The sequence below is a fragment of the Mastomys coucha genome, unplaced genomic scaffold, assembly GCF_008632895.1.
Source record: "Mastomys coucha isolate ucsf_1 unplaced genomic scaffold, UCSF_Mcou_1 pScaffold23, whole genome shotgun sequence".
Lineage (NCBI taxonomy): Eukaryota > Metazoa > Chordata > Mammalia > Rodentia > Muridae > Mastomys > Mastomys coucha.
The window spans coordinates 59431441-59459246 of record NW_022196906.1 but is presented as its reverse complement, the minus strand read 5'-3'; the positions used below and the strand labels follow the sequence as shown (position 1 = coordinate 59459246).

The window sequence follows — 27806 nt, the reverse complement described above, 5'->3', positions numbered from 1 at the left end:
GGTGGGAGCCTAAGAAGTGCTGAAGGTAGTCATGATGCAGCTGGATGAGCACTGTGCAGACAGCCTGGGAGGCCTGGCTCTACCATCAGTGCTCTCAGAACCACTGACAGAAACTAGGAAGTTACAAAGGACCCAAGAGACATTGGTTCTTAGGAGTCTGACATTTTGGAAGTCGCATTATATTCAAGGGATAAGAAAGATCAAAACATTTGTTTCTAGGTGCAGTCATTTTATAGAAAATCAAGTATTTAATTTTCAATTAAAAACATTAACAGGAGTGATTTTATACATATTGTGGTTACAGTCTAAAAAAATTGTACCTTGAGATATACCAGAAGCACCCGAGCATCACCCACTTGTATTTTAACAAGTTCTGAGAAAAAAAAAATTGAAACTCAATGGCATCAGGTTTGTAGGCAAGTTCTAGACGTCTGGATTGCTTCTTCCAACCACAGACCTTTCAGAATGTCCTTATAACTGAAACAAGAAAAGTCGCTTTCTGGATGCTGGAGGGCCTGCTGGCTAGGCTTCTTCCTGCTCTCCCCTCATCTGTCCAAGTTTCTCAGGAGCTGTGCCTATCATTTCTGGACCTAAAGATTGAGCCTCAGACAACCAGCCTTCAGACTTTACTCAGACTGCAGTAGAAACATTCAAACGGGCAAATGCTGTTTCTGAGAGAGCTGAAGGTTTTTGAGTGGCTATTCAGAGCTGAAGAAGCTGGAGAAGGTTTTTAACTCGAAACTGCCTTCAGACAAAATGAACGCAAAGGAAAGCTCCAGAGCTCAGCATCACATTCTTTCAGTGCTGCTCCCTGAGAAGTCCGTGTGCAGTGGTGTGATGTTGTGGTCATATGTGGCATACTCAGTGGTGGCCAGCTTGAGCTGCTGGGCAGCGTGGGTGAGCTGGAATGCGGCATCTGGGTGGGCTGTGTCCGGCAGCAGGGTGCACTCCCTCTCCAGCATGTCGGCCACCCCTTTAAGCAAGTCCAGGAAACCAAAGGCTAAGGCAGCTTTTCGTAACCTGTTCAGCTCCTGAAACACATGGACAGTTGTCTTTACACAATTTCCAAGCACTCTGCTTAGAGTTAGTTCTCTCTGACCCTCACTTAGGAAACCTTTTTTTTAAATACAATCAGGGGCAACAGTGTGATGCATAACTGGCAAGTGATGTCTGCTGCATGCTCAGCAGCTAGATTAGACAGCAAGCTGATCCCAGTTAATGTGGTTATGCCAAACACAGCCAGCACCTTGCAAACAGGATCCGTGCTGACTTGGGATTAGTTTCCCTCTCTTAATTAGTCAGGCATGGAAAAGGCTGGCTCCAAATAGCGACCTCAGCCTGGTGTCTTTCTGATTAGATGTGGAATGAGTAACAGTGAACACATCCCATTGAGCACTCGAGCATGCTGTGGCCAAGCTGGGTGGCTGCTGTGTTCTCAGAGGCCTTGTTTATACAGGGAGGAGACTCCTTCCTCATCATCGAAGCAGCCAGTTGTCAGGTCCTTTCTAATTCTCAGACATGAAGCTAGTTATAATGTATCAGGAAAGATAAAAGACCACCTCACTACTATACAAGCATGCTTGCTTGAACAGAATACCAGCAAGCATGTGTACAAACTGCAGAGATGGGCTGCAGCTGAGCCCAGGTCAAGGGCTTATGTGGGTTACAGAGTCTGGGGGTCTGGCTAGCTGAGAAACTTTCTGGTCGAACTCTGATTAAAACTATATTTTGTTCAAGTTTCCCAGATTTCTAGTAACTAGATTTAAAGACAACAATGATAAAGGCAGTAAGATGATACTCAGATAAGGTAGGTGTGCCCTCCAGAAGAGATGCTCAACTGAGGGTGAATTTGATTTTTTTTTTTTTTTTTTGGTTTTTCGAGACAGGGTTTCTCTGTGTAGCCCTGGACGTCCTGAACTCACTCTGTAGACCAGGCTGGCCTCGAACTCAGAAATCTGCCTGCCTCTGCCTCCCAAATACTGGGATTAAAGGCGTGCGCCACCATCACCCGGCTGAATTTGATTTTTATTTACGTTTTTATGTGTATTGGTGTTTTGAATAACGCATACACACACACACTCACGTGCACTATATGCATACTTGGTGCTCTCAGAGGGTCAGATCCTCTGGAACCATTTACATATGGTTGTGAGCCACTGGGAGTTGAACCCAGATCCTCTAGAGTAGAAAGTGCTCTTTAACTTCTGAGCCATCTCTCTAGCCCCTCTATTGTACTTTAAAATTAACAGGATAAGGCCCACCTCACACTGCACTTAATTTAATTAGCCAAACTCCAAAAGGACAAGGGAGTAAAACAGTGAGTCCAGCTAGTCTCCACGTTCCAGGCCAGCCGGATCTACATAGCAAGCCACAAGCTATCGAGAGCCTAAATGTCCCCACTCCACTTCATCCCTTGTCACTTTGGTCCCTCCACCATTGTGATTCTAGATTAGCTAGGCGTGATTATAAAGCACATCCATTCCCTTACACTAACTGTTGGCAGCTTCTGGTGTGTTCTGGCACATTCTCTAGGGATCACATGCAGTGCTTGCCTGAGTTAGCCCTAATACCCACACAGGAGTGGTGAGGCAGTGTTGGGATTCATGGTCCCTTGGAATGGGGTTGCCTCACAGCAACCTTCTTTACAGAACTGGGTCATTTAAGCACTTCAACTGGATTGTGAGGGAGGAACAGCCTAGCTAGCCACTCCTGATTGGACTGGTAAGAAAACTGATGCACTCGCACCTCACTGTAATCACTGTACACATTCATACTTCTACCCACTACAGAGAACACATCCCCTAGGGCTACCTTTTCCTGTGTCTCACCTTATAGAATGTCTGTGTTTTCTCAGGGAGCTTCCTTGCATTTCTTAAGATCTTCTGTACATCTGTCTATGAAGCATAAAAACAGTTCAGCATTAGACTACTGTGGCTCTGGAGGGAAAAAAGAGTAGCTTTAAGTGTTTAAAGGCATGGGAATAAGGACAGACAGTGTCAACATGAAGACTCCTGAGATGCTGCTATCAGTATTTTTGTCAACAATGGCTATAGCACTGTCCTTTTAAAAAGAACTTTGTGATATTAAAGTAATAATTGCCTCATAGAAATATACTCAGGATACCCACATATCTATGGCTAGACCACCAATGGGAAAAAAGGAACTGAATGAATAAAGAAAAATGAAGTTGAACCTTTAGCTCACAGGACATTTTTTTTTTTTTTTGGTTTTTTCTAGACAGGGTTTCTCTGTGTAGCCTTTGCTGTCCTGGAACTCACTCTGTAGACCAGGCTAGCCTTGAACTCAGAAATCTGCCTGCCTCTCACAGGACATTTTTTAACTTAAAATTAAACTTAGAATAGGCCTGGAGAGGGCTGGAGAGATGGCTCAGTGGTTAAGAGCACTGACTGCTCTTCCAAAGGTCCTAAGTTCAAATCCCAGCAACCAGATGGTGGCTCACAACCATCCGTAATGAGATCTGACACCCTCTTCTAGGGTGTCTGAAGACAGCTACAGTGTACTTACATATAATAAATAAATCTTTAAAAAAAAAAAAAAAAGAATAGGGCCGGAGAGATGGTTCAGTGGTTAAGCATACAAGGTTTTCTTGTCTGGAACTAGATAATGCCAGCAATCATTCAATAACATAAACAGTGTTCAACCCGTATGTTTTTAAATGGCTGTAATAGTAAATTTAATACGTACCTTTCTACCCCCTCTCCCGAAAAAAACCCAAAACAATAAAACAATAACAGCCAGGTTTGATAGTGAAGCCTTTAATCCCAGCAGCACTCAGGAGGCAGAGGCTGAGGGATGTTTATGACTTTAACTACAGCCTGGTTTACATAACCAGTTCCAGACCAGCTAAGGCTACAGTAGAGTGAGACCATCTTACCTGGCAGCCCCGCGGCCTCCCTCCCCCCACAACCTCAGCACACGAAGACTTGTTTTTGAGACAGTGTTTCTCTGTGTAGCCCTGGCTGTCCTTGAACTCACTCTGTAGACCAGGCTGGCCTCGAACCCAGAAATCCGCCTGCCTCTGCCTCCTAAGTGCTGGGATTACAGGTGTTCCCCACCGCCTGGAGCATGCAGACTTTGAAACTAAAATATAGTGCTAGCTCCTGAGCCCCACCCTCACTGAAGGTCTATTAGCAGTTGATGACCATTTGGTGAGGGAGAGAGTATGTTCTCTTAAGGGACATGCCCCTGGCAGATTATCCATGCTCTGGTGCATGGTAGGTTATGAATTTGGGAAGGGGATGTATTGGGAAGGGTCTAGGAGTACTTGGGAGGGGGAGATGTGGATGTGATCAAATACATTATGCTGATATACAAACTTCTCAAAAAATATTTAAAAAAATTCAGTGCTGGTTGAATGGTGGTGATGCACACCTTTAATCCCAGCACTTGGGAGACAGAGGCAGATGGATCTCTGAGTTCGAGGCCACCCTGGTCTACAGAGTTCCAGGACAACCAGAGCTATACAATGAAACTGTGTGTGTGTGTATGTGTGGTATGTTGGGGTGGGGATCCAGTGCTGGCAAACTAGGTATGATGGTTCATGTCTGCAGTCCCAGCACTTGGTAGGTAGATCCAAGAAGATTAGGGGTTCAAAACCAGCCTAACTTATACAGTGAATTTGGGTCCAGCCTGGACTTCATGAGCCTGTTTTAAAAGAATACAGAATAAATAAAAAATAAGATCCAATGCTGAGCAAATCCACCTGTCCAATGTTGCCATGCTTATTGTTATTAGGCAAGAAAAACTATACAAGTATTTGCTTCTTTTTTGACTTGGTAGCAGGAAGCCCAGAACCAAAGTCCTCAAACACAATTACCATTTTGCCTCTGGTTGTAGGTACCACTGTTTCCATTTTCCCTCTTTTTTTTTTTTTTTTTTTAAATATGAGTACAACGTAGCTGTCTTCAGACACACCAGAAGAGGGCATCAGATCCCATTACAGACAGTTGTGAGCCACCATGTGGTTGCTGGGAATTGAACTCAGGACCTCTGGAAGAGTAGCCAGTGCTCTTAACCACTGAGCCATCTCTCCAGCCCCCCTCTGGTTTTGTTATTGCTCTAAATTTTGTAAAAAATGATTGTGTTGTATATGTGTCTCACTGTAGGCCATCTTACGTCTTTTTGGAAAATAAGGGCAGACATCAGAAGTAAATGAATTACAGAGTAGCAAAGGAGAGAACAATCAAATCAAACACCCCTGCCAGCCCTCTGGAAGAATTGTAAGCACCGTGTACCTGCAGGCCGCTGGGTTTGATCCAGACAGTCACATTCTGGGCATAACTTCGTTTGTTTTTGGGCTGCAGGGGAAATGGGCTCTTGTTGTCATCCTCCCCATAAGGGTTTTCTTTAGCATCTTAAAGAAAAAGACAATTATGAAAATGTTATCTAGAAAACACAATTACATTTCCAATTAGGTGACTAGCTTTTGAATCGCTCCATCATTAACAGAGAATTACATTAACTTCAGTCATGCTGGAGAACCTGTTCTCAATAGATAAGTCACTGAAGTAGGAGATTAAACAATCTGCACGAACCTAGCGTAATGTCCTAAAAGGAACCAGTTCCACATTAGCTTTACACACAAAGGCCAAAGAAGGCAACCAGTCACATGTACTGGGAAAACTCACTTTAAATCTACATCATACACACAATTTTATATTTTAGCCCAGAACTCTTCACCCAAACTTTCTAGGGTACAAGAAACATCTACACCTGAACTCAATTTTATATGTTCTTTAATTTTAAATAAATTTAAATAATCTCATGTGGCTAGCTAACTATGTAGTCACACAAGGCAGGAAAAGGCCTGAGTTGCAGTACAAGACCTTATTTCAACACACACAGAGACACACACTCACAATTATTTTATATAGTCTAGCTCCTTAGTTAAAGCCACTGCAGTTCTGTAGTATGCAGATCCCTGGAATTACAGGTGTGCACCACCACACCTGGACATATGAGGTGCTGAGAACTGAACCCAGGGCTTCATGCATTGCCAGACCCTACCAACTGAACTACATCACTACTCCTGGAAGGAAAATTTTATTTTTTATCTTGTATCTGGATTAGGGACACCGTCACACAATCTCCTACCTACTGTACTGAGTGCTGTCATAATAGTAGAAGGAGCTATCATTATTCCTCAGCTGTGGCTTCCCAGTATCTGCAGAACAGTCATTTCAGAGCAGGTCTTTTTCTGCTCTTACTCAGCCAGTCTCTAACCTACGATCTGCCCCTCCTCCTGTGCTAAGAGAGCTCCAGCTTTTTCTCCCCTTTCAACAGGCATTTTTGCTTCACCAGCCCTTTCTTCCTTCATCAGCTTAGTAAACTCAGCTGGTGTGCTTCTGCTTGGGAAGATCTTCCCGAGTCTCAGACAGCTGTCTGATCACCTGTGCTCCTGGCTGTGACCTGACCTCACGCACTGTTGAGTCTACTCCCCATCCCACTTTGAAAACTTCAGCTTTTATTCACAGGGAACAGGCTAGATAGCAGACAGCTCTAAAATGGAAATGGAGACATCTGGGTAATGGTGAGTACAGAGCTGGAGGCTGAGGACAATGATTCCAAACAAACAAACAAACAAACAAACAAACAAACAAACGGTGGAGCAAGCAGAGCAGTATAAGCAGTGAGAGTGGGGCAATACAGTCCAGCTGAACCCTGGAAATGCAACATGCAAATGTTGAGGGACACCAGGTGAGACTCAAGGGCCAGATCTGGGAGTCTGAACCCACTACAGCTGAAGAAACAAAAGACAGCACCAACAACAGGAGAAGCCAAAGGACATTCTGGAAACTGAGGCAAGAGGGAAAAAGTCATCTGCAATTATATACCTACACTGTATTATGCACTTTACACACACTTCCTGTTGAGATTTGAATGGGAAATGTCCCCTGGAGAACCTTTTGGACAGGGTGAATACCCAGAAATGGACTCTATGAGGGTGGGAATTGAGGGTTACAAGCCAGTTCCACCAGCTCAACTCTACTTCCTGATCCATGGAGATGGGACAAGCTTTGCCTTATGTTCCCAATTCCACAGGTGAATGAACTCCTGTGATCACAATGGTGACGAGAGAAAAGCCAGACTAGAAACAGCAGCAATATCAGTGAAGTGAGGGAAAGCGTTTCCAAAAGGAAGATGGCCGCATGGCCTGAGAACGACTGACTGCATGGCGGAAACACACAGGGTTTTCCAGTCAGAGCACAGAATGACACTATACCTATTTCACTCAGTATAAATACTTGTTTTCCCTGAGCTGAGACAGCTGAGTTCAAGCCTTAAACACTCTGAGGTCCTCTGTCTATGCACCCACATCAGAGAGCTCAGGAGTGCTCCAACAATACTCAAAGACATTCCCAGCAGCAGAGAGACAATGTCAAATAAGATCTGCCTGTGTTATACCTGAGATGGGTCCCAACTGTGCCATTTTCCCAAGCCACGGGAGAGGTTCTGGGCCAGGCTCGAAGAGAGACATCATGAGGTTTGACTTCTTCTTGCTGTCAGCTTGGGAGTAGAGCATTCCATGCCATTCAGGACTATATGGAGAAAAGATGGATGATCAGAATGTCAAGCCTAGGACCATCAAGTTACAGAAGTCTAGGTTCTGCTTTTCTGGAGGCATAGCCTTAAGTTTTTTGGTCAAGCATAGGATGTCACCAAAGCCAAATCTTAAACTTGAAAATGAACATAATATTTCTAACTCTCTGAGATATGTCTTAGACAAAACTGTGTTTGTGTGTGTAAAAGTGTGTAAGACTGTATGTGTGTATGTATACATGAGCGTATGTGTGTGTGTGTGTGTGAGAATGTGTGTACACTGAAAGTGGTTTAAAAGAGAAAAGAGCCATGAAAGTACAGTAGGTTGGAGCCTGGGCACAGAGCAATTGAAGTCACAGCCCTTGGGTCCCTTCAGTTGCCTCCTGCAGAGGCAAAGTCTGCAATAATGAGGGAACACTGCCCAAGCTTCTGGACGGGCCCCGTGGAATTCCCATAGTCAGAGGCAGTGGAAGCTTGGGTGCTAGGAAACAGAGCAGGCCGCTCTGAAAGGCACTTGTCCACCTTGCAGAGGACCAGACGGTCACATCACCTGTAATCCTAGTTCCAGCCCTTGGTCTCTATGGATACCTTGACCTCACCTGAATACACACACACATGTGCATACACATAATTAAAAATAAAAAAATTTTAAAAACCTATATTCTTTTTGGAATTTTTATTCAAGCAGAAATGGAGATATGCTTCCTATGATTAATCTTAACTACTTGATCTTTTATATCTGACAAAGCCAGGTCAAGGCCAGAAGGCCCCCTCCTCTTTTCCAACAACAAGTGTTACAGGAAGAGAAACAGACAGCTTTCCAGGTTTCACGACTACAGAAAATATGAAAGCTAGTTCTTTCCACACAGGGAAGGAACTCAACAGAGTGGCCACATGAGTTCTGGATTAAGGATGCAGGTTAAGAACTCTGGCTCTTCGGTTTTCTATCTTTGTGGCCTTGGGCCATTTCCTGTGCCCGAAGCTTCAGTCTCTTCATCTGTGCAGTGCTGGGGTGGCATGAGCTAAGAAGCAGCGGTAGGTAGTGCGGGTGATCAGAAACAGAACAGGTCACTATGATAGGTTCTTATCTATCTTACAGAGGACCAGGGTTTGCTTCTCAGTACCCATGCAAGATTTAAAAAGAGGAAAACCTTTTGGTTTAGAGCCTGAGGCATGTGGATCATGTGTGTGAATAGTCTGGGTCACAGCAAAATTCTCTCTCTAAATATGTGAGTAACAACTTAGAAGATATATAGCATTAAATCAATGCAGTTAAAAAGGCTGTTTCCCACTTACTTTGGAGGATAACTAAGGACTAGAAGGACATGGATGTGGGAAGGATAAGGCAGGAAAGGGAAGAGTGACCAGGATCTTTCATGTCCTTCCTTAGGTCTGTGAAGCACTTCACTGTGTAGCTCCCTGTGGGTCAGTAGTACAAACGAACCCTTCCTACCCTAGTTGGACAAGTGCCACCATTCCTTCCACCTTCAGGCTGCCATGGAGCAGGACACAGAAGTTGGGTATTTTGCCAGCAATCTGATTGGCTGAATTCTCATCTTCATTGTCATCAGTGATGCCAGCACCCACCTCATCACCTTCTGTAAAACAGGTTAGCACATTAGCTACAAAATTCTCAACTCTTGACTATCTCATGCTTTGAAGGGAAATACACGGAGCTATAAAGGAACATTATAACAAGATTAAAAAAAAACAATTTTCCACTAAATGTCCATATAAAAACTTTTCAAATATATTAATCCATGTCAGCAGAGGCAGACTACAGAGAGAAGGGGTCTTGGTTATAGGGTCCCTGTTAGTGGATGATGAGAAGGTCTGAAATGGATGATGATGGTAACAATACAGACTCTGTAAATATACTTTAAAAAGACACCACTTGGGCCCGTCATGGTGGTACATGCCTTTAATCCTAGCACATGGGAGGCAGAAGTAGGCAGTTCTCTAAAAGTTTTGAAGCCAGCTTGGTCTACAGAGTGAGTTCCAGGACATCCAGGGTTGATTCACAGAGAAAAGAAACCCTGTCTCAAAAAACAAAAACAAAAAACAAAACAAAACAAAAAAAAACCAAAAAAAAAAAAAAAACCATTTATTTACCATGAGAAAAATTATCATTTTTCTCTTTTTAAAAAAAGCATGTGTACAGATGCATATGCACATGTGTGGAGCCAGTAGACAATCTCAAATGTTAGTTTTAGAAATGCACCCACTTTGAGCAGGCTTCTAATTGGCTTGGAGCCTACCAATCAGGCTAGAAAGGCTGGCCAGTGAGCCTCAGAGCTCTTCCTGGCTCTGCCTTCTTAGCCTTGGGATTACAAGCTTTTATTACTCCACGTAGTGGAGTTTTTCTCTTTAAAACATTCATTTATTCATTCATTATTTCATTCATTCATTCATGAGACCTATCTACCCCAGGGTACCAGGCCTACAAGTGTGCACCCAGTCAGCTTTTTTACATAAGTGCTGGTGACTGGACTCAGGTCTTTATGCTCTTAAGACAAGAACTTTATTACTTTACTAACTACATAATTTTCCAGCCTGTTTAAAAAACAAACAAACAAACAAACTTGGGGGGGTACTGGGTATCAAATTTAAAGTCTTTAGACTTGATAGATATAGTATGCTTTACTACTGAGCTCATTTCTTAACTCTAATTATCCTCTTTAAATAGAAGTCTATGGCTTATGAATTATAGCCCAGGGGAGTTGTATATAAAAACATTCCTCTAGAAAATTCAGTGAGATGCCATTGGAGGCCCGGGGCACCAATCTAAACAGAATCAGACACAGAAGTGTCAGGAGTGGGCTAAGCTGACAGCCCTCACATAGAGAAACAAGTTTAAAGTACACAGTGGTATGAGCTTCTTGGCTAAAGCTCCCAACTCTAGGGTCTCCCACACACTGCTGTAGGTTAACTTTCCTCTAACAACACATCTGATCTCTTACTCAGAGACTCTCTACTTCAATAGCAGGAATCGTTGGTACAGCTTGGTATTCAATGCCCATTACAACACTGCCCTATTCCACTTTCCCTTATTACTCCTGTACTGTTCCCTGCCCCAATACTTTGCTTACTTTCTGCTTAGCAATTATATATGTATTCTGTATAGAATACTTCTAGGATCTGACAGTTAGGGCAATCTGGCTGTTCTCTGAAAACATAAGTTTATAAACATAATGATCCTAATAACCTGCTGTACATGAATATCAAGATTTTGCTTATGAACTGAGCATGGTGGCTCATGCCTGTAATCCCAGCACTTAAGAGGCTGAGTTTGAAGCTAGCCTACAGTTCAGAGTGAGACCTTGTCTCAAAACACATAGAAAATAAAAGAGCACTACAATGCTTCTTGCTGTGAGCATGTGGTAAGGCTCATGGGGTGTCCCATACTCCAGCTCTCATAGTGGAGCATTCACAGAGGACACAGGAGGGGAGGTTTGACCAGCTACATATATTTCCTGAAGTGAACTGCTAAATATAAGGTAGATGGTCAGTTTAGAACACAGACAATGAACATTTCAAACAGCATACTTCAGAGAGATGCTGAATTTGGGAATATGACTTCACATGAGCAATGCACAATCTGCAGTGACGCCTCATAAGCAGGAGTCATGATGCATGCAATCATGCTTTGTATTCACGGCATGGTTGGAACCAGCAGAACAAAGCTGTGTCCTTTCTCCCTTTCTCCCACTGTGTTCCTCTTAGAAAAGCCCTGGGTAGGGATCCTAGAGCTATCACCACTGAAGAGGTCTTCTACCACCAGTCCACAGACCAGTGCATATTTCAAAAGTTTCCACAGCGTCAGGCAGCACGTTATCTATTCTGGGATCTGAGGCAACATTCAATTTCTGAAATCCAATTCAGTAACAGTTCTTTTCCTTTAAATTCTGCCCATTGGGCCAGCTTACCATCTGACACTGAAGGATGACTTTAGAAAACACAATGCTCCATGTAAATCAAAGGGATAAGAAGAGAACTCACCTTTGTTAAGTGCTATGGGCAAGACCAAATGCCTGGACAAAACTGGGGGGCTGGAAATATCAGCTATGTCAATAAAGCCCACTATTTCCAAGTCTGTAAGTGAGGAACCAACAAAGAAGTATTCACAATAGGGAAAATGCATTATTGTCTTTGTGTTAGATTCTAAAAACAGTTTCAAGGCAAAAATTTCAAATATGATAACCAGAAAAATTGTTAAACTTTTTAAGGATCATAGATAATTTTCATTTTAAGTACCTCAAACTTTGACTTTTATTTAATAAATTCAAGTTCTATAACAAAACAAGGTAAAATTTATTTTTATGAGGCTAGGGCCTTAGTCAAGGAAAAAGCTTAAAGGTTAAATTATACTCTTCTGTATAATCAAGAGTAGTAAGGTCACACATGTAGAGTGTTAAAGTCAGTATCTACAATACCTCATTCAGCCTTTGGAAGGTAGAGCCACCATTTTAAAAACATTCCTGCCAGGCAGTGGTGGTGCACACCTTTAATCCCAGCACTTGGGAGACAGAGGTAGGCAGATTTCTTAGTTCGAGGCCAGCCTGATCTATAGAGTGAGTTCTAGGACAGCCAGGGCTACACAGAGAAACCCTGTCTCGAAAAAACAAACAAACAAACAAAACCCAAAACAAACAAACAAAAAAGAATATTCGTTTGGGGTGTGAAGACGGCATAGTGGTTAAGCTTGAACAGGAGGACTGCAGTTAGAACCTCCAGCACTACACAGAAACCAGAGCGTAACTCGTGCCTCAGCATGAGGTGAACTACAGGCTTAGGGGATATTGACACAGGTCGTGGGAGACTGCAGGTTAGCCATCAAAGCCAATGAAATGGGCACTTCTATTTTAGTGAGAGCCTGTCTAAAGGCAATAAGACATAAGTAATAGAGGAAGACCCACAATGTCTTCCTCTGGCCTCTGCATACACCTGCACACTCTTGTGAATATACCACATCCATACTCAAAAAGAAACTTTACTTGAGAAAAAATAATTCTATACAAAATAACACAATAATGATTTCTTTCCTTTACAGCAGCTATGCTATGGCCCAAAAGGATTTTCTAAAAACCTAAACTAAAAGTTCCTGGGTGGGTGTGATGCAAACGCCTTTAATCCTAGGACCTGGGAGGCAAAACTGGCAGAATTCCAGGCCATCCAGAGCCTTCTATTGAGACCCTGTCTCAAAAATAAAAGAAAACACTAAAGCTGAATTTTAAATAAAATGTTAGATTATGTAAGTAATTAACACAAAACTTTGAAAACATAAAAGCTGTAAAGAAAATAGACTCATTCACTATTCTTCATAGAAGGAAATCTCTAACAATATTTATTAAGTTTTTCAATTTTTCTTCTAAGTATATCCAGAAGTACAACCATATTAGCAAAACAAATTCGAAATCCCAGAATTATGCTGTGTATCCCAAGTGACTACTCTTGTGATACAGCAGTGTGTGTCCCTCCCTGTAGGCTGCTGTCAGCACCTCCCTAGCTGAGCATCGAGTGGCTCTGAGCTACGTAGAGAAGGGCTTTGTTAACACTTGAGTGACTTAGGTACAAGTTACAAATATCTTAAGACTAAAAGTTTATATTGGAAAGAAAAGAAATATTTAAATAAAGGGCAGGAAGGAAGTAGAATTTGGTTTGAAGGCAACTAAACCCTAGGGACAGTTTACTATATTCTGTGACAGTGGACCTGGGTAGCTTACTTCTGGACAGCCAAAAGCTAAAGGCATAAAAGCACAAAGCCTGCTCACAGGCTTTCATTTTAAAATTTCTACAGCCCAAACAATGAACATTTATTTACAACATACTTATTTCTAATAATTTATTGAGTGGGCAATTACCTGTTGAGCATCTAGTAAGTGTCAGACTATATTAGACCAGTCATCAGCAACGCTTAGAGTGATGATGCCGGTCCCTAAGAGCTCTGACATGCACTCACCACTCAGGAGTCCTCCAGCCAATGGAAGACAATTCTCTCCTGCAATTATCCACAATTCAAAGTTTTCAAATTCAGCCAAGCATGGCATCAACAAACAAGCATTAGTCTGAAGCAGTTGGATGCAGAAAGCATTTTGTTTTGGGCTTAACACAATAAGCAGGGCTAGAATGGTTCAGTCTACCAGAACTAAGAGCATGGCAACTGACTGGTTCATTCCCCACCCGTAGTCATTAGGATCGAGAGAAGCAACTAACTTCCAGGGTCACAGTGCACAAGTCACAGCACCGGGTCTAGAAGGCAGCTCTTCATATATCTAAGGTATGATACTAATTAATCTCAGAATCTTTACCAAAAATCATCTCAGGTGGCTCAAATAGCTCAGCCGGAAGAACACTAGACCAAAGACCTTATCTTTTTAAGTCAATCTGCCTTTTTTTTTTTTTTAACTCTAGTAACATGCAGTTATAGTGACCGAAGATTGGAGATTAATCTCAAGGTCTCACCAAAAAACAATAACCTGTCATCTCTTAGGTAAGTTAAAGATAACAGAAAAATTAAGAAGGAAGTTTCAAAAAAGTTACCTGTGTTAATGACTTTAGGGATGGGATCAATTTCTTCATCTATAACAAAAGGTTCTGGCCTGGGGAAGACTTGTACATCGGCCGTTAGGTGGCCACACTTGAGCGCAGCATGGAAAGGTGTGTACGCCAGGTCTATCAGCTTTCTAGAAGACGTTACAGAGCAGTGACATAATACATATACAAGAAATCTTTAAAGATGCAGATTTTGTTATTGTTTCCCATTGATTCTAAACTAAACCTGAGCATCTGGGACACAGAATACAAGCTGACATTTGTGGTAAGATTTCAATTTAGAGAAGGCACAAACAATTTAACCTTAGAAACTGCTGAGCATTATAAGGAAGTCAGTTTTACAGGCTAATACATAGACTCAGTCATACTTAATTAGAAAACAAGTGAACTTTTAGGCCTACTGCTTCCAATCATTTTATCTGAGAGATGGGCTCCTGGGGAAAACTGAATCACATAATCAGCAATAATAAAACAGATATTCTTCCTAGCTGTCAAACTATACTCTGAATTAAATATCAAGGTGGAAGGCTTTACACATATACTCACCCAAACATAGACTGCACATTTTTCAAACACAGAGGGCCATCAATAGTAAAAATTTGCCCTTCACCATTATTTAAGTCTATGAGTCGTTCAAGGCATTCCAAGGAATCAGTGCTCTGAAGCTGCAGAGAGAGAGGGGGACCCTTTAAAGTGGCACAGATCACCAATCACTCTCGGTACACCAAGACTAGCATCATCGTAATACCAGCAGGAAATGACTGAGATGGTTTTCTTAATAGAAAATGACAGAGAAATAACCACAATTTTATTCAAGGCTAAAGAATGAAGTAATAAAGAATGGAAGGCAGTGGCGCCACATCAGATGGAAGCTGGGCCAGCTGCTTCCCAGCACGGAGTTCCTAATACTAAGCAGTAAGCATGGGAAAACTACCATCTATATTCTTCTGAAACAGGGTTTCACTATATAGCTCTGGCTGGCCTGCAACTTGCTATGAAGACTGGGCTGGCTTCACACTCAGAGATCTATTTGCCTTTCATTTACATTTTACCACGACAATAAAATTGAAGTAGAGAAAAGTCAAATAACTTTCTCAAATTGAAAAGCTAGGTAGTCTAGCATTTAATAAAGCATGCTAACAGTAACATTATTTTACCAAAAAATTAAAGCAAGATACTCTTTAAATATTTATGCTGTAATGGATATAAGAATACCCAAGTAAGGGGCATAGTTAACACCCAAAAAACACCTGGACCCCCCCACATTCCCCCAGCAGAAAGAAAGACAACCTCAGCTATGTTCCTAGGTTGGGAACCTCTGAATGTCAAGGAGCATTTGAGATGCAGCTTTATAATTGTAACGGCCTCAGTTGAAATCAGTGGAGACAATGTTATGGCGTATATAAAAAAGCATTAACAAATGTATCAACAAAGAGACCTGTCCTAGAATTGAGTTAATCAAACCAAAAAGAGCTGGTTGAAAACGGTTACCTCCTCCAAGCTGGCCATGCACATGACGTATAACTTGGACGGGAAGGGGAAGGGGAGTGGGAACCTGTTGCTTTCGCTTCTTTGATTCTGAGTAGCTAAGGAGTGGCGCAGTGACCCCCTGCCAATGCCAAGGCAGCCATCAGTCACCAGAACAACCTGTATGTGAAGACAGGAGGATTTACATTAAATGCTATAAGTATTATTTTTCCTTTTTAATTAGTTCTGATTAAAGTATACACTTAAAGTACCTCTAGTCTTGTCAGAAAGAAGCCTGGGGTGGTTCTGTGGAGTGACAGACACATTTGATGTTTTATACACATACAGAGCATCTTTTATTCTTTGAGAAGTTTAGCTATATAGGTTTTTTGATCATATCCACTCTCCCTATTTCCTCCTCCATTTCTCCCCAGGCCACCCACTTTATTTCATCCTCTTCCTCCTCTCTGTATTTTAAAGTCATCTACTGAGTACAGTTAATGTGCCCTTATTCATATGAGTGTGGGGTCACACCCTGGAGCCTAGCAACCTTCAAAGGGCTGCACTTTCAAGGAAAAATTACTTTCCTTCCTTCAGAAGTCATCAATTTCCAGTATCTCCTCGGCTAGGCTGGGCCTCAACCCCCTACTTGATCCACTGGAAATCTATGGCTTGATCTTATGCAGGGACTACAAGTACTGTGAATTCATGAGTGGGATATGTGTCATATCTAGAGCACAGCATTTCACAGAACTCATCCCACATCCTCCAGCTCTACATTCTTTCTTCAGCCTCTTCCTCAAGGTTTCCTGAACCTGGAATGGGAGGTATGTTGGAAATATAGCTTAACTGAACTGGTGTTTATATACGTATATGCACTGTGAAGTCAATGAACTGTGTATCTAAAATGTACACATTTTCATTTATTTTATTATTATTGTTATTATAATTATTATTATTATTAATTTTGTTTTTTAAAGACAGGATCTCACTTTTAAGCTCTGACTGGCCTGGAACTCACTCTGTAGACCAGGTTGGTCTATAGCTTATAAAGATCTGCCTGCCTCTGCCTCCTATGTGCTGGGAATAGAGGTGTGCACCACTGCACTCAGCTCTAATTGTGTTTTAAAAGTCTACTTTCGAACATTTAAAGGAAAAAAAGCAATCATGGACAATTTTTACTTAACTGCATTAAAACCAGAACCCCAACTCTTAGATAAGTTTAATACTTAAGGCACTGGTATAAGAAATGGTAAGGTTCATTTGTATGTGTCCCTAGAAGGTCCAGCCCAAACATCTGAATTTTGCTACTTTATTTTTAAAGATGACAAATCCTATTCTTTGTCAACCAAAAAGATACTGCTTTAAAAGTGCACCTGGTTCTGTTACTTGTCTTCTGATTTTTAAAGTGTAAAAATACCTGTAAGGCCATTTTGGTAGCAGCAAAGAAGAATGCATGTTTAATTTGCAATTTGAAAAGGCCAATAAAATATATGGTATCTGAAAAGCCATTTTCTCCTTCCCCACTGCGTTAGGGTGATGGTGAAGCCCTGGGTGGACTTCCTAAGCATCCCAAAGGAAGACTATTGGTCCTCTTTAGCCCAGTAAGTGGTTGCAGCATGTGGGATACCAATACCAGCACTGACTTCTACAGCCTAAAATGCTGAATGGAGGTTCCTCGGATGGCCTCATCCTTTGGGAAGACTTTCAACTGACTACAGGGAATTTCTTCTTCTAGGAACCAATGATTTCTAAATAGTGGTTTACTTCTTATACTAGCTTTTAAGATGCTGTTGTATGTGTGTTTATACGTGCAAACCCATGATATGTGTGTGTGGCAGTCAGTTCTCTTCTTTCATTTTCACATGGGCTCTGTGGATTGAACCAGGCTGCCAGGTTTTCAGAGCACAAGCACCTTACCCCACTGATCTACTGTACAAGCTACAGATGCTGTTTTTATGATAAATTGCATGTAATGTGAAAATAAAATAGACTTTATTCAGATAATAAAGACATAATCCAGCTGTTCAAAATGTTGGTCAAAAAAAGTCCACATTTAAATAAATTTAATGTTACCTGGCTGTAAAATCACCAATAACCATCATTTCTCATACTGTGCTTTGGATCTGACTCACTTAGCAACTCTAAGTGGATTTAGGCCCTTTGACACAGTTCATCTCCAATTCATGTTCTTCTTGTCCTTTTTTAAAAAAATAATAAACTAGGGGCTGGCGAGATGGCTCAGTGGGTAAGAACACCGACTGCTCTTCCGAAGGCCCTGAGTTCAAATCCCAGCAATCACATGGTGGCTCACAACCACCCCATAATAAGATCTGACACCCTCTTCTGGTGCATCTGAAGACAGCTACAGCTTTGGCCCAGAGCCAGCAGAGACTGAGCAAGTAGAGTTGACCAGAGCAAGCAGAGGTCCTAAATTCAATACCCAACAACCCCATGAAAGCTCACAACCATCTGTACAGCTACAGTGTACTCATATACATAAAATAAATAAATTAATTTAAAAAAAAACTAAACATGAGAAAGTGAAGTCTGCATGGGACAAAGTTGCTAGCTCTTAAAAATCAGTTCTTACCCATGACCACAGAAGAACCAATGAAACTGCTACCTGCTGACTACCACTTCAGAAGATACAAACAAAACTTTATTCAGTTTACTATTAGAAAATCTGATATTCATTTGAATATCCCAGGTATGCATATAGTGCATAGACGTACATACTGTTTTCCTGAAAAGAATGACCAAAAGGCATTTTCTGTCTTCTTAAAGACTTATTTTTATTTCCTATGTATATGTCTGAGTGCCTGAATGTGTGTATATGTATGTGTACACATGTGTACATGTGTGTATACAGGTCATGTCACATGGCAGGGTGTGATGGTTCATATATGCTTGGCTCACGGAGTGGCACTATTTGGAGGTGTTGCCTTGTTGGAGGAAGTGTGTCACTGTGCGGGTGGGCTTTTCCAGTCTTCTGTTTGCCTTCAGAACAAGATGTAGACCTCTCAGCTCCTCCAGCACCATGCCTGCCTGGACGCTGCCATGCTTCCCACCAAGATGATGGTGGACTGAACCTCTGACCCTGTAAGCCAGCCCTCAACTAAATGTTGTGTTGGCCTGGTCATGGTGTCTCTTCACAGCATTAAAACCCTAACTAAGACTCGAGAAGACAAAAGAAGACATCTTTTGAAGCCTTCTTGATCTCCTGGAGCTTTTGGAAATCTCCTGGAGCTGGAATTGCAGACAGGTGAGTCACACTGTGGGTGCCAAACCCAGTCCTCTGTACAAACAGCAAGTTTTCTTAACTTTGCCATCTCTCCAGCCCCATTTGTTGTCTTCTTTTAACAAGTGTTTACTAAAATGACTTAACTGTAAAGTAATACAGGGTCCTTATGAGCCTAAGAGTTCAAATAGTATGATTTTCACAGTAATAAAAGAAGTTTCCATTTCTCTCTAAAGTTTGACTTGAGATATAATTTTCATGTGCAAAACTGAGCTGTTTTTAAAAAATATTTTTTCATATTTTGCCTATATATATGCATACATGTACGTATGTTTATATATGTGTATATATATGTACATATGTAGGTATGTGCATCATGTGTGTACCTGGTGCCCGAGGAAGCCAGAAGAGAGAATCAGATCCCGAGACTGGAGTTACAGAGGTTAGGTGTTATCATTTTGGTGCTGAAAATGAAATCTGGGTTCTCTGTTAGAGCAGCCAGTGCTCTTAATAACTGAGTCATACACACTGCTTCCCTTGCTTAAATTTTATTTGTTCATTTTATGTGTATAAAGTGTTTTGTATGTCTGTGTTTCATGTGGATACCTCAAGCCTTTGGATGCTCTGGGTCTAGGGTTACAGACAATTGTGAACAGCCATGTGGTTGCTGGGAATTAAACCCAGGTCCTCTGGAAGAGCAGCCAGTACTCTTAACCACTGAGCCATCTCTTCTATTGCTCTTGTTTTGTTTTTATAAGACAGGGTCTCACTTGGTAGCAGAGGCTAGTCTCAAATTGGCAATCCTACAGCCTTAGCCTCCTGAGCACTGAACTTATTGGTATGTATACTATGGAGTGTACTACATGCCTGGCTTCACAATTTTACTGTGAATTAAAAAATAAAATACTAATGATGATATTGATATTAATTCTGACTTGACCTTTTTTTTATTTATTTATTTTATGTGTATGAGTACACTGTAGCTGTACAGATGGCCGTGAGCCATCATGTGGCTGCTGGGAATTGAACTCAGGACCTCTGCTTGCTCCTGCCTGGCTCACTCTGGAGTAGCTGTCTTCAGACTGCACCAGATGAACTCAGGGAAAGTTCTTTCTCTCTCTTTTTTTTTTTGGTTTTTTCGAGACAGGGTTTCTCTGTGTAGCCCTGGTTGTCCAGGAACTTACTCTGGAGACTTAGAAACCCGCCTGTCTCTGCCTCCCAAGTGCTGGGATTAAAGGCGTGTGCCACCACTGCCCCTGACTTGACCTTCTAATAGAAAGTCATATATCACTTACAGGGCAATCTGACCCAAAGGCTATACCCTAACCATTGCTTAGTTTTGTAAATAAAGCAACGGTCATGCTCACTCATTTACTATGTGATGGTGGCTACCATACTGTAACTGCAGTTGAGTGAATGATACGGAATCCTGAAAAGCCTCCACACAGGAAACTGCAGACTGCTCTAATTTTCCTGCTGGCAGTGTTTACCTCTTCTTCTAATCATGCCACCACTTCTCAGAGCATCTGTTTACACACATCTAACTCCCTTTTCTGTTGCTACTTGGCTTTGACTTGATGCTAATATGGAGCCACTGTAGACTCCACAAAAGGAGCAAGGAAGTTTATGATACTTCTCTTCCCAATTCCATACAACTTAGAGCCGAGACAAAAGCTTGCTGAGTAAATTCTACCCTGAAGTAATGAAGAAAGACCAGATTGTACTGACATTTACAATTCTAAATACCAGATTGTACTGATGTTTGGAATTCTTAAAATTACAACTTCTCCAGGGAATATAGTTCTTAAACTCCATTGTGAGCTCTTGTCTCTTCTACAATGGTACTACATTGTAGTAGCTCAATTTCCTAGGAAGATGTTTTCCTTGAGGCATAATTTAGCTGGTTCATGTGCATATTAGCATAAGGCAGATTAAATTAGTATGATGAATTAGAGTGACTTGGTGCCTTTTTCCTATATTATTTTCCTTCTCTCTCTTTTCTTTTTTCCAATACTGGGGATTGAACCTGGGGCTTTGTGCCTGCTAGGCAGGTGCTCTGCCACTGGGTTATGCCCCCGCATTTGGTGCTGTTTTCAAAAGACATGAACAGTATAAAACAGTTTGTGGAACACTGAAGCACTCAGCAGCTGCGTTTTAGCTTAGGGCGATGAGAAAGAACCTATCATTACCTGGCAAGGAATTGCTCCACCCCATTCTTGCTGGACAATATTGCAAACACCAACCAGTGCAGACTCCAAGCAGGTTTTGTCATAATCATCCATGTTACTCAGTGCTTCCTGATGAATAAAAAAATACAAGTGTTTACTGTTCTCTTTGTTATTAGGAAACACAAAATTTTCAAAATACTACATATGCTACAAAGGGGACACTGAGCCTCTGAGAACCCCAAAGTAGTTTCTTTAAAGAAAAAGTGAGAGATTTTTCTCAACTATAAGGAACAATTAAATTAGCTTTCTTTCTATTTTTTTTAAAAGCTGTATTTATTTTTTTTATGTATGTGAGTACACTATCACGGTCTTCAGACACACCAGAAGAGGGCATCAGATCTCATTAGAGATGGTTGTGAGCCACCATGTGGTTGCTGGGAATTGAACTTAGGTCCTTTGGAAGAACAGTCAGTGCTTTTAACTGCTGAGCCATCTCTCTTGCCCCCTAAATTAGCTTACTTTATGCCTTCCTCGTGTTAGGTGAGAGTATGCAGTCCCAAGCCCGTGTCTAAGTGGGCTTGAAGGAAAACACTAAATTCAAAAATAAAAACACATCACAAAAATGACAATTGTACCAACCATTAACCACATCTTACGCACATGCCATTCCCAGCATGTGTGCCTGACTGTCATTCTACTGCCTCTTTTAAACAAGGAAACCATGGTGAGTAACTTTCTGTGTGAGAGGTAGCAGAGCCTGCCATCAGAGCCCAGGCAGCCTGATGTCAGGGCTCCAGATTGTAACTGTGATTTCCCAGCCCACACAGCAATTCTCCAGATTTCAGAACTCCAGAATGTCAGAATCCTTAAGCTTACTCACGGATAAGAAAGTAAGAGCTAAGCATGCTAGCACGTGCCTGTAATGCTAGTACTCAAGAGGCTGAGGAAGGTTAAGAATTGGAGGTTCTCCTGGGTTCCACAGCAAGATCCTGTCCTAAATCCCCCTAAAGTGATCCAGTACACTTAGAAAAAAAAAGGGGTGGGGTGGGGTGGCTAAAAGAAGGAATGCCTTAACACAAATGTTTTCCATATATTTCTAAGGTACTTAGTATGCCTGTATGTGCAAATGTGTGTGTATATGTGCGTGCCCACACGTATGAGTGCGTGTGTGTGTGTGTGTGTGTGTGTGTGCGCGCGCGAGCGTGCGTATGTGCACCATGTACATGCAGGAGCCCTCAGAGATCAGAAGAGGTTTCGATTTCCTGGAAGTAGGTTACAAACACTTGTAAGCTACTATCTGGGTGCTGGGAACTGAACCCTGTTCCTTTGCAAGAACAGTAAGTGCTCTTAAGTACTCTTAGCTGCTGAGTCAGTTCTCTAGCCCCTTTCCCATTGATAGGTTTTAAGTTTAAGCTAAACTGGTCCTTGTTTCCTAACTTGCCTAACTTTCATTTAATTAAATTGTTCAGTTTAATTCCACAGATACTGACTAATCACTGGGGGCAAGGTACCATGCTAAGCACTCCTGGAAACAATGATAATTTAAAGATGTCAGAAAGGAAATTGTTTAGTATACCACAGAAAAGCCTGGAAGACAAAACCTACTGGTCAAGGTTTTAAAAGTTTATCTTGGTATTTGTAAATCAGTTATTTGTCAGGATAAACATAATTAAAAATTTTTATAGTAATGATTTAAAAAAAAAAAATAAGAATGAGTTATTTTCCAGTTTCTTAAGTTGTGTGGGAAAGCAGAAAGGAGTGTCGTTTAATTATAAAGATACTGGACATTGGTCTGGCAAGATGGCTCAGCCGGTAAGAGCACTGACTGCTCTTCCGAAGGCCCTGAGTTCAAATCCCAGCAACCACCCATAATGAGATCTGATGCCCTCTTCTGGTACATCTGAAGACAGCTATAGTGTACTTATTTATAATAAGTAAATCTTTGAGCCGGAGCAAGGCTGACTGGAGCAAGTGGGGTTGACCGGAGTGAGCAGAGGTCCAAAATTAAATTCCCAACAACCACATGAAGGCTCACAACCATCTGTATACAGCTACAGTGTATTCCTATACATAAAATAAATAAATAAATCTTTAAAAAAAAAAGATGCTGGATTTTGGCATAAAGAGCACTATCTTCAGATTCCAGAAGACCAAGAAAGGGAAATAAAGCAGCAGCTTTATCTCATGGCTCTGCCAGAGGAGAGTTAAGACCTTGTGAACCTTGTTTTGTGTTAGTGTAGATTGTATACTTACACAATTATGAAACAATTCCAAGTTCTAAAATCAGTACACAGTCATAATACTGTTTCTCTCCCAGTCAATTTGAGCTCTATCAAAATATATCTACAATATATAGCAGATTCCTATGTGTACCTGCAAGGTGTTGTAATCTCTTGTAAAGGGGACCATCAGCTCCCACAGTGATGAGAACACCACCAGTGCTGTAAATTCAAGCTTGTAATTTGTGGCCATGTGTTCAAATAGCATCGTCAGACCGTGGGCAGCCAGGTGCTTCCGCTGGTACTCCTCAGACCCCTCGACAGACACAGGTCGGGTCATGGACAGGGACACATCCATTACCACCACAGTGGGCATGGTGGAACAGTTCTAGCACTCCGTCTCCGCACAGGCAGCCAGCTACAACCAGAGAAATGCTGTGGAAAAGAAAGAAGTTCTTACTTTATTAACCACAATCTAAACCACTTTCCCAGAACTATGTGGTGGCAAGTACCACAGAACTAAAGAGGAAGGAAAGCACAAAGCCTAGTTCAACATAAGGGCCTCTCCTAGACACACCTACAAACCAGCATAACTCAAGGACATTGAATTTAATTCATTTAATTCATTAAATGAACTTAATTCATTAAATTCCTTGACTCCATACTTTTTTTTTTTTTAAGATTTATTTATTATATGTAAGTACACTGTAGCTGTCTTCAGACGCACCAGAAGAGGGTGTCAGATCTCATTACGGGTGGTTGTGAGCCACCATGTGGTTGCTGGGATTTGAACTCATGACCTTCCGAAGAGCAGTCAGTGCACTTCCCCAATGAGCCATCTCACCAGCCCAACTCCATACTTTCTTAATTCAATAAATACTCCTATTTCAACTCCTTAACAATTTACTGAAGAACAATCTAGCCAGTATGTGGTATGCACTACCCAACAACTGATAACTATTTTTTGTCAGTGTCTTGATGAATATTGTTCCATATTTAAAATGAAATAAGATGCAGTATGGAGAAAACATATCTTTTTTTCTCAAGAATGAAGTCTCCAGATACTCAGATCTGCTCATGAGGATTGAGGCTGTTGGTCCTCTATTAATCTGCAGCGTCAATAAAATTTTACAGAGCTATAAATAAAGGACACACAGTATGTATAAAGAATGAATAAGGGGGCTGGTGATATGGCTCAGCGGGTAAGAGCACTGACTACTCTTCTGAAGGTCCTGAATTCAAATCCCAGCAACCACATGGTGGCTCACAACCACCCGTAATGAGATCTGATAACTTCTTCTGGTGTGTGTGAAGACAGCTAGAGTGTACTTACATATAACAATAAATAAATCTTTTTAAAAAATGAATAAAAAAAAGCACTTCACAATATGTGTGTGTGTATTATAGATAATTCATAAAAATCAAATTGTAGACCAGGCAAGGTAGCATATACCTTTAATCCAAGTATTCAAGACAAAGATTTGTGAATTCAAGGCCAGTTTGGATTTCATAGTGAGTTCTAAGATAGCCAAGGCTATATAGTAAGACTCTGTCTCAAAAAACAAAACAAAACAAAACAAAAAACCCACAGAGGTACATGACTTGTAATTTCAGCCCTAGGGAGGTGGAGACAGGTCATCCCAAGGACATTCTTAGCTATTTAAGGTGTTTGAGGCCAGTCTGAGCTATATGAAGCCCTGTCTCAAAGGACCAAAAAAGGAAAAAAAAAAAAAATCACATTGCACACATTGTATAGAATTAGGGCAGACTCTACAGGTTCAAAATGTAGTGTTCTCTAATTTAACAACAGGCAGACTGCTGGCATTTATAGTACATGACCAACTATAAATGTGTGACATTCTACAATTCCTTTTGTAAGTTGTTGGGAACTCAGCACATACTAGCTCATGGAAACAATGTTATATGTAAGAGCTAGAAACTTAGATCAAACAGGAAAAGCCTTTTTTAGGACATACTGGCCATAGATATATCTCACATATTGTAACATCTCATGTATCCAATACCAATAAAGTTAATCCAGAGAAGGGGCTGGAGAGATGGCTCAGGGGTTAAGGGCACTAACTGCCCTTCCGGAGGTCCTGAGTTCAAATCCCAGCAACCACATGGTGGCTCACAACCATTCGTAATGAGATCTGATGCCCTCTTCTGGTGTGTCTGAAGACAGCTACAGTGTACTTACATATAATAATAAACTAAAAAAAGAATTTTAAAAAAAGTTACTCCAGAGAGAAAAGTTTTACTTTTCAGATTCTCTTAGCAGTCCAAAATGTTAGACAGTAGGAAATAAAGTTAAAAGAAAATTTCATTTACTTTTTATTCAGTGTATGTGTGTTTAAGTGCCTGCCACACATGAGCAGGTACCCTCAGAGGCCGGATGAGGGTGTTAGATTCCCTAGGGTTGGAGTTCCAGGTGGCTGTGAGCTGCCTAATATGGCTGCTGAGTACTTAACTCAAGCTCTCCAGAAGTCAGTGCTCTTTAACTACTGAACCACTCCAGCCCTACAAGAAAAATTAAATATGTATTCCTCTCTTTGCCTCATTAGACAATGTGTTAAACATATTCACTCTTTTGGAAATGATACTGCCTCGCCCCCCAGCATTACTGCCATGTTTTGCTACATACTAGGGATTTCCTAAGTCCATGCTGCCTAAGAAAAATGAGTTCAGAACTGTATTAAATGAAGTCACTAAGAGCAAGGATCACAATAAGAGTTTGCTTCCTAATGTCTACTTAGATTTACATCTGGCACACAGTAGATGCTCAACAAAATCTCAACTTAAGCAATGAACTACCTCTAATTACAACATACATTAATTCATTAGGAAAATACATTATACATATTAACTCTGTACACAGAAATGGATTTTCTTTTTTTTTTTTTTTTTTTTTTTTTTTTTTTTTTTTTTTTTGAGACAGGGTTTCTCTGTGTAGCCCTGGCTGTCCCAGAACTCACTCTGTAGACCAGGCTGGCCTCGAATTCAGAAATTCACCTGCCTCTGCCTCCCAATTGCTGGGATTAAAGCCGTGTGCCACCATCACAACCTGGCTAGATTTTTCTTTCTTACTTAAACACAGATACCAGAGATTCCTGCACTTCTGCTCGAGTATATTATCCAGCTCTTGTGGGTCACATTTATGCATGGAGGCCTTATAAGGTTTTTAAAAGTTGAAGATCATGTCCTCACCTCTTAAGAGATTGGAAAACAGTTTTCTGGATCAACTATCAACAAGCACTTCCAGTCCATGAAATTGCTGTTAGCACTGCAATGGATGACCGCAGCTGTCAGTCTGGCCTTTTCTGAAGACACCTGGGAAGATGGCTCTTGCTCCCGACTGATGCATTTGTCAGGTCCCAAGTGCACTTCCTCAGCCGTGGCCAACTTGTGGCAATCCAATTTTGTTTTCAGATTATAAACACTGGGATAAACGAAAGAATGGAACGTCCTTGAAGGTAGTTTCACTCTAGCAGTCTGGGCCTATTCACAAAATTAAAAAAATAAAATAAGATCTCTCATTACTAACTGATAGCAGACAACACGATGTATTTCTCACTTGGATTGACTCTGATCAGCCTTTCCAACAGGTACCATTTTACAATGTTTCGGATAACTAAGGGTTTTCTTTCTCCCGGACAGTCTACTGATGATACATCCTCGCCACCTGACTGTTCTAAAAGCCATCAATTACATTTATAGTTCTACTCTGAAGGGGATAATTAGCTCATTCATAGTAATTTGACTCTCAGGAATCTCTCAAAGCTCCACTTCAGTTTCTAAGTGCCTACACTTCGGCTTTTCTGTCACTCTGACTACGAGTCCCTCTAAATTCTCAGATGATTCATATCTGAATGGATAGCCTGAAATGCAGCATAGTTCATTTAGATTGCAACTGATGAATAGACTTTTACCTTTAAAACGAGCCTAAAACATTTGTGGTAAGGAACTCGGGGAAAGAGGGGACGGAAGTCTCTCAGGGGAAGAAGGAACACGGCCCTAAGCGCGAAATCCCGCTGCTTACAAGACCCGCGCTGAAGCCCCGGGCCACTCAGAAGGGAGGCTGGTCGCAGGCCGTGGAGCCAGCTCCAGAGACGGCCACCCTACGCAGGCCGCAGAGAAGGCCAGCCGCCCGCCCTGCGTTGTTCCTTCCACTCCTTCCCCAGTAACCCCAACCGACCTCGAAACACAGCCCTCAACAGGCAGATTTCCTGACTTACCCGGAGCCCATCTCCAGCCTCTGTCCGTCCGCTTAAACCTTCCGTCCGTGCGCCATAGCCGGAACTTAGGGGCCGCGCGACTTAAGGGAACCCGGAGCCAGCGAATAGCGTGGGCTGGGCGGGGCTTCCAGCCCACGGGAGCTGGGCTGTGGCTCGGCCTGGACGCTAGGGGGTGCTTCTTCTCTGTCTCTTCCCTATGGAGCCGAGGCTGAGTCTTGTGGGTTTCTGGCCCTTCCCCCTTTGTCTTACCCTATTCTGTGTGCATCCCTCCATTTATCTCTGCCTTGCCTTCTTACTAACTTGTAGACCCCTGGCCACTGTCTTACTCACATTTCTGTCATTGCTTTTCTTCTTCAGAATTCTC

The 27806-nt window shown here is 41.7% G+C and overlaps 1 protein-coding gene across 3 annotated transcripts; it reads right to left on the bottom strand.

The window, feature by feature from the left end:
- Positions 1 to 212: 212 nt before the first annotated feature.
- Ints14 (integrator complex subunit 14) lies at positions 213 to 27553 on the bottom strand. Of its 3 annotated transcripts, none has more exons than XM_031345265.1 (13): positions 27443 to 27553; positions 26415 to 26705; positions 23362 to 23642; positions 21010 to 21117; positions 15604 to 15759; positions 14659 to 14777; positions 14101 to 14243; positions 11560 to 11652; positions 9014 to 9158; positions 7426 to 7559; positions 5256 to 5374; positions 2829 to 2894; positions 213 to 1031 (listed from the first exon to the last, which is right to left on the bottom strand). In XM_031345265.1, exons 3-13 carry the CDS (start codon positions 23581 to 23583, stop codon positions 789 to 791), a joined length of 1548 nt encoding a protein of 515 aa, XP_031201125.1. In that variant the 5' UTR covers positions 23584 to 23642; positions 26415 to 26705; positions 27443 to 27553; the 3' UTR covers positions 213 to 788. The 3 variants fall into 3 exon arrangements, with proteins under 3 accessions (XP_031201125.1, XP_031201127.1, XP_031201126.1); XM_031345267.1 differs by having other exon boundaries at positions 26415 to 26646; positions 27443 to 27552; XM_031345266.1 differs by lacking the exon at positions 27443 to 27553 and adding an exon at positions 27137 to 27377.
- Between the last annotated feature and the right edge of the window lie 253 nt (positions 27554 to 27806).

What these genes read in the sequence shown, in the direction of transcription:
- Ints14 (XM_031345265.1), bottom strand. Translation starts at nt 23,583, where the DNA reads ATGCCCACTGTGGTGGTAATGGATGTGTCCCTGTCCATGACCCGACCT. An exon ending in GCATGGCCAGCTTGGAGGAG is followed by an intron (nt 14,778 to 15,603) that starts GTAACCGTTTTC and finishes CTCTCTCTGCAG; the next exon opens with CTTCAGAGCACTGATTCCTT. An exon ending in TCAAACCCAGCGGCCTGCAG is followed by an intron (nt 2,895 to 5,255) that starts GTACACGGTGCT and finishes TATGCTTCATAG; the next exon opens with ACAGATGTACAGAAGATCTT.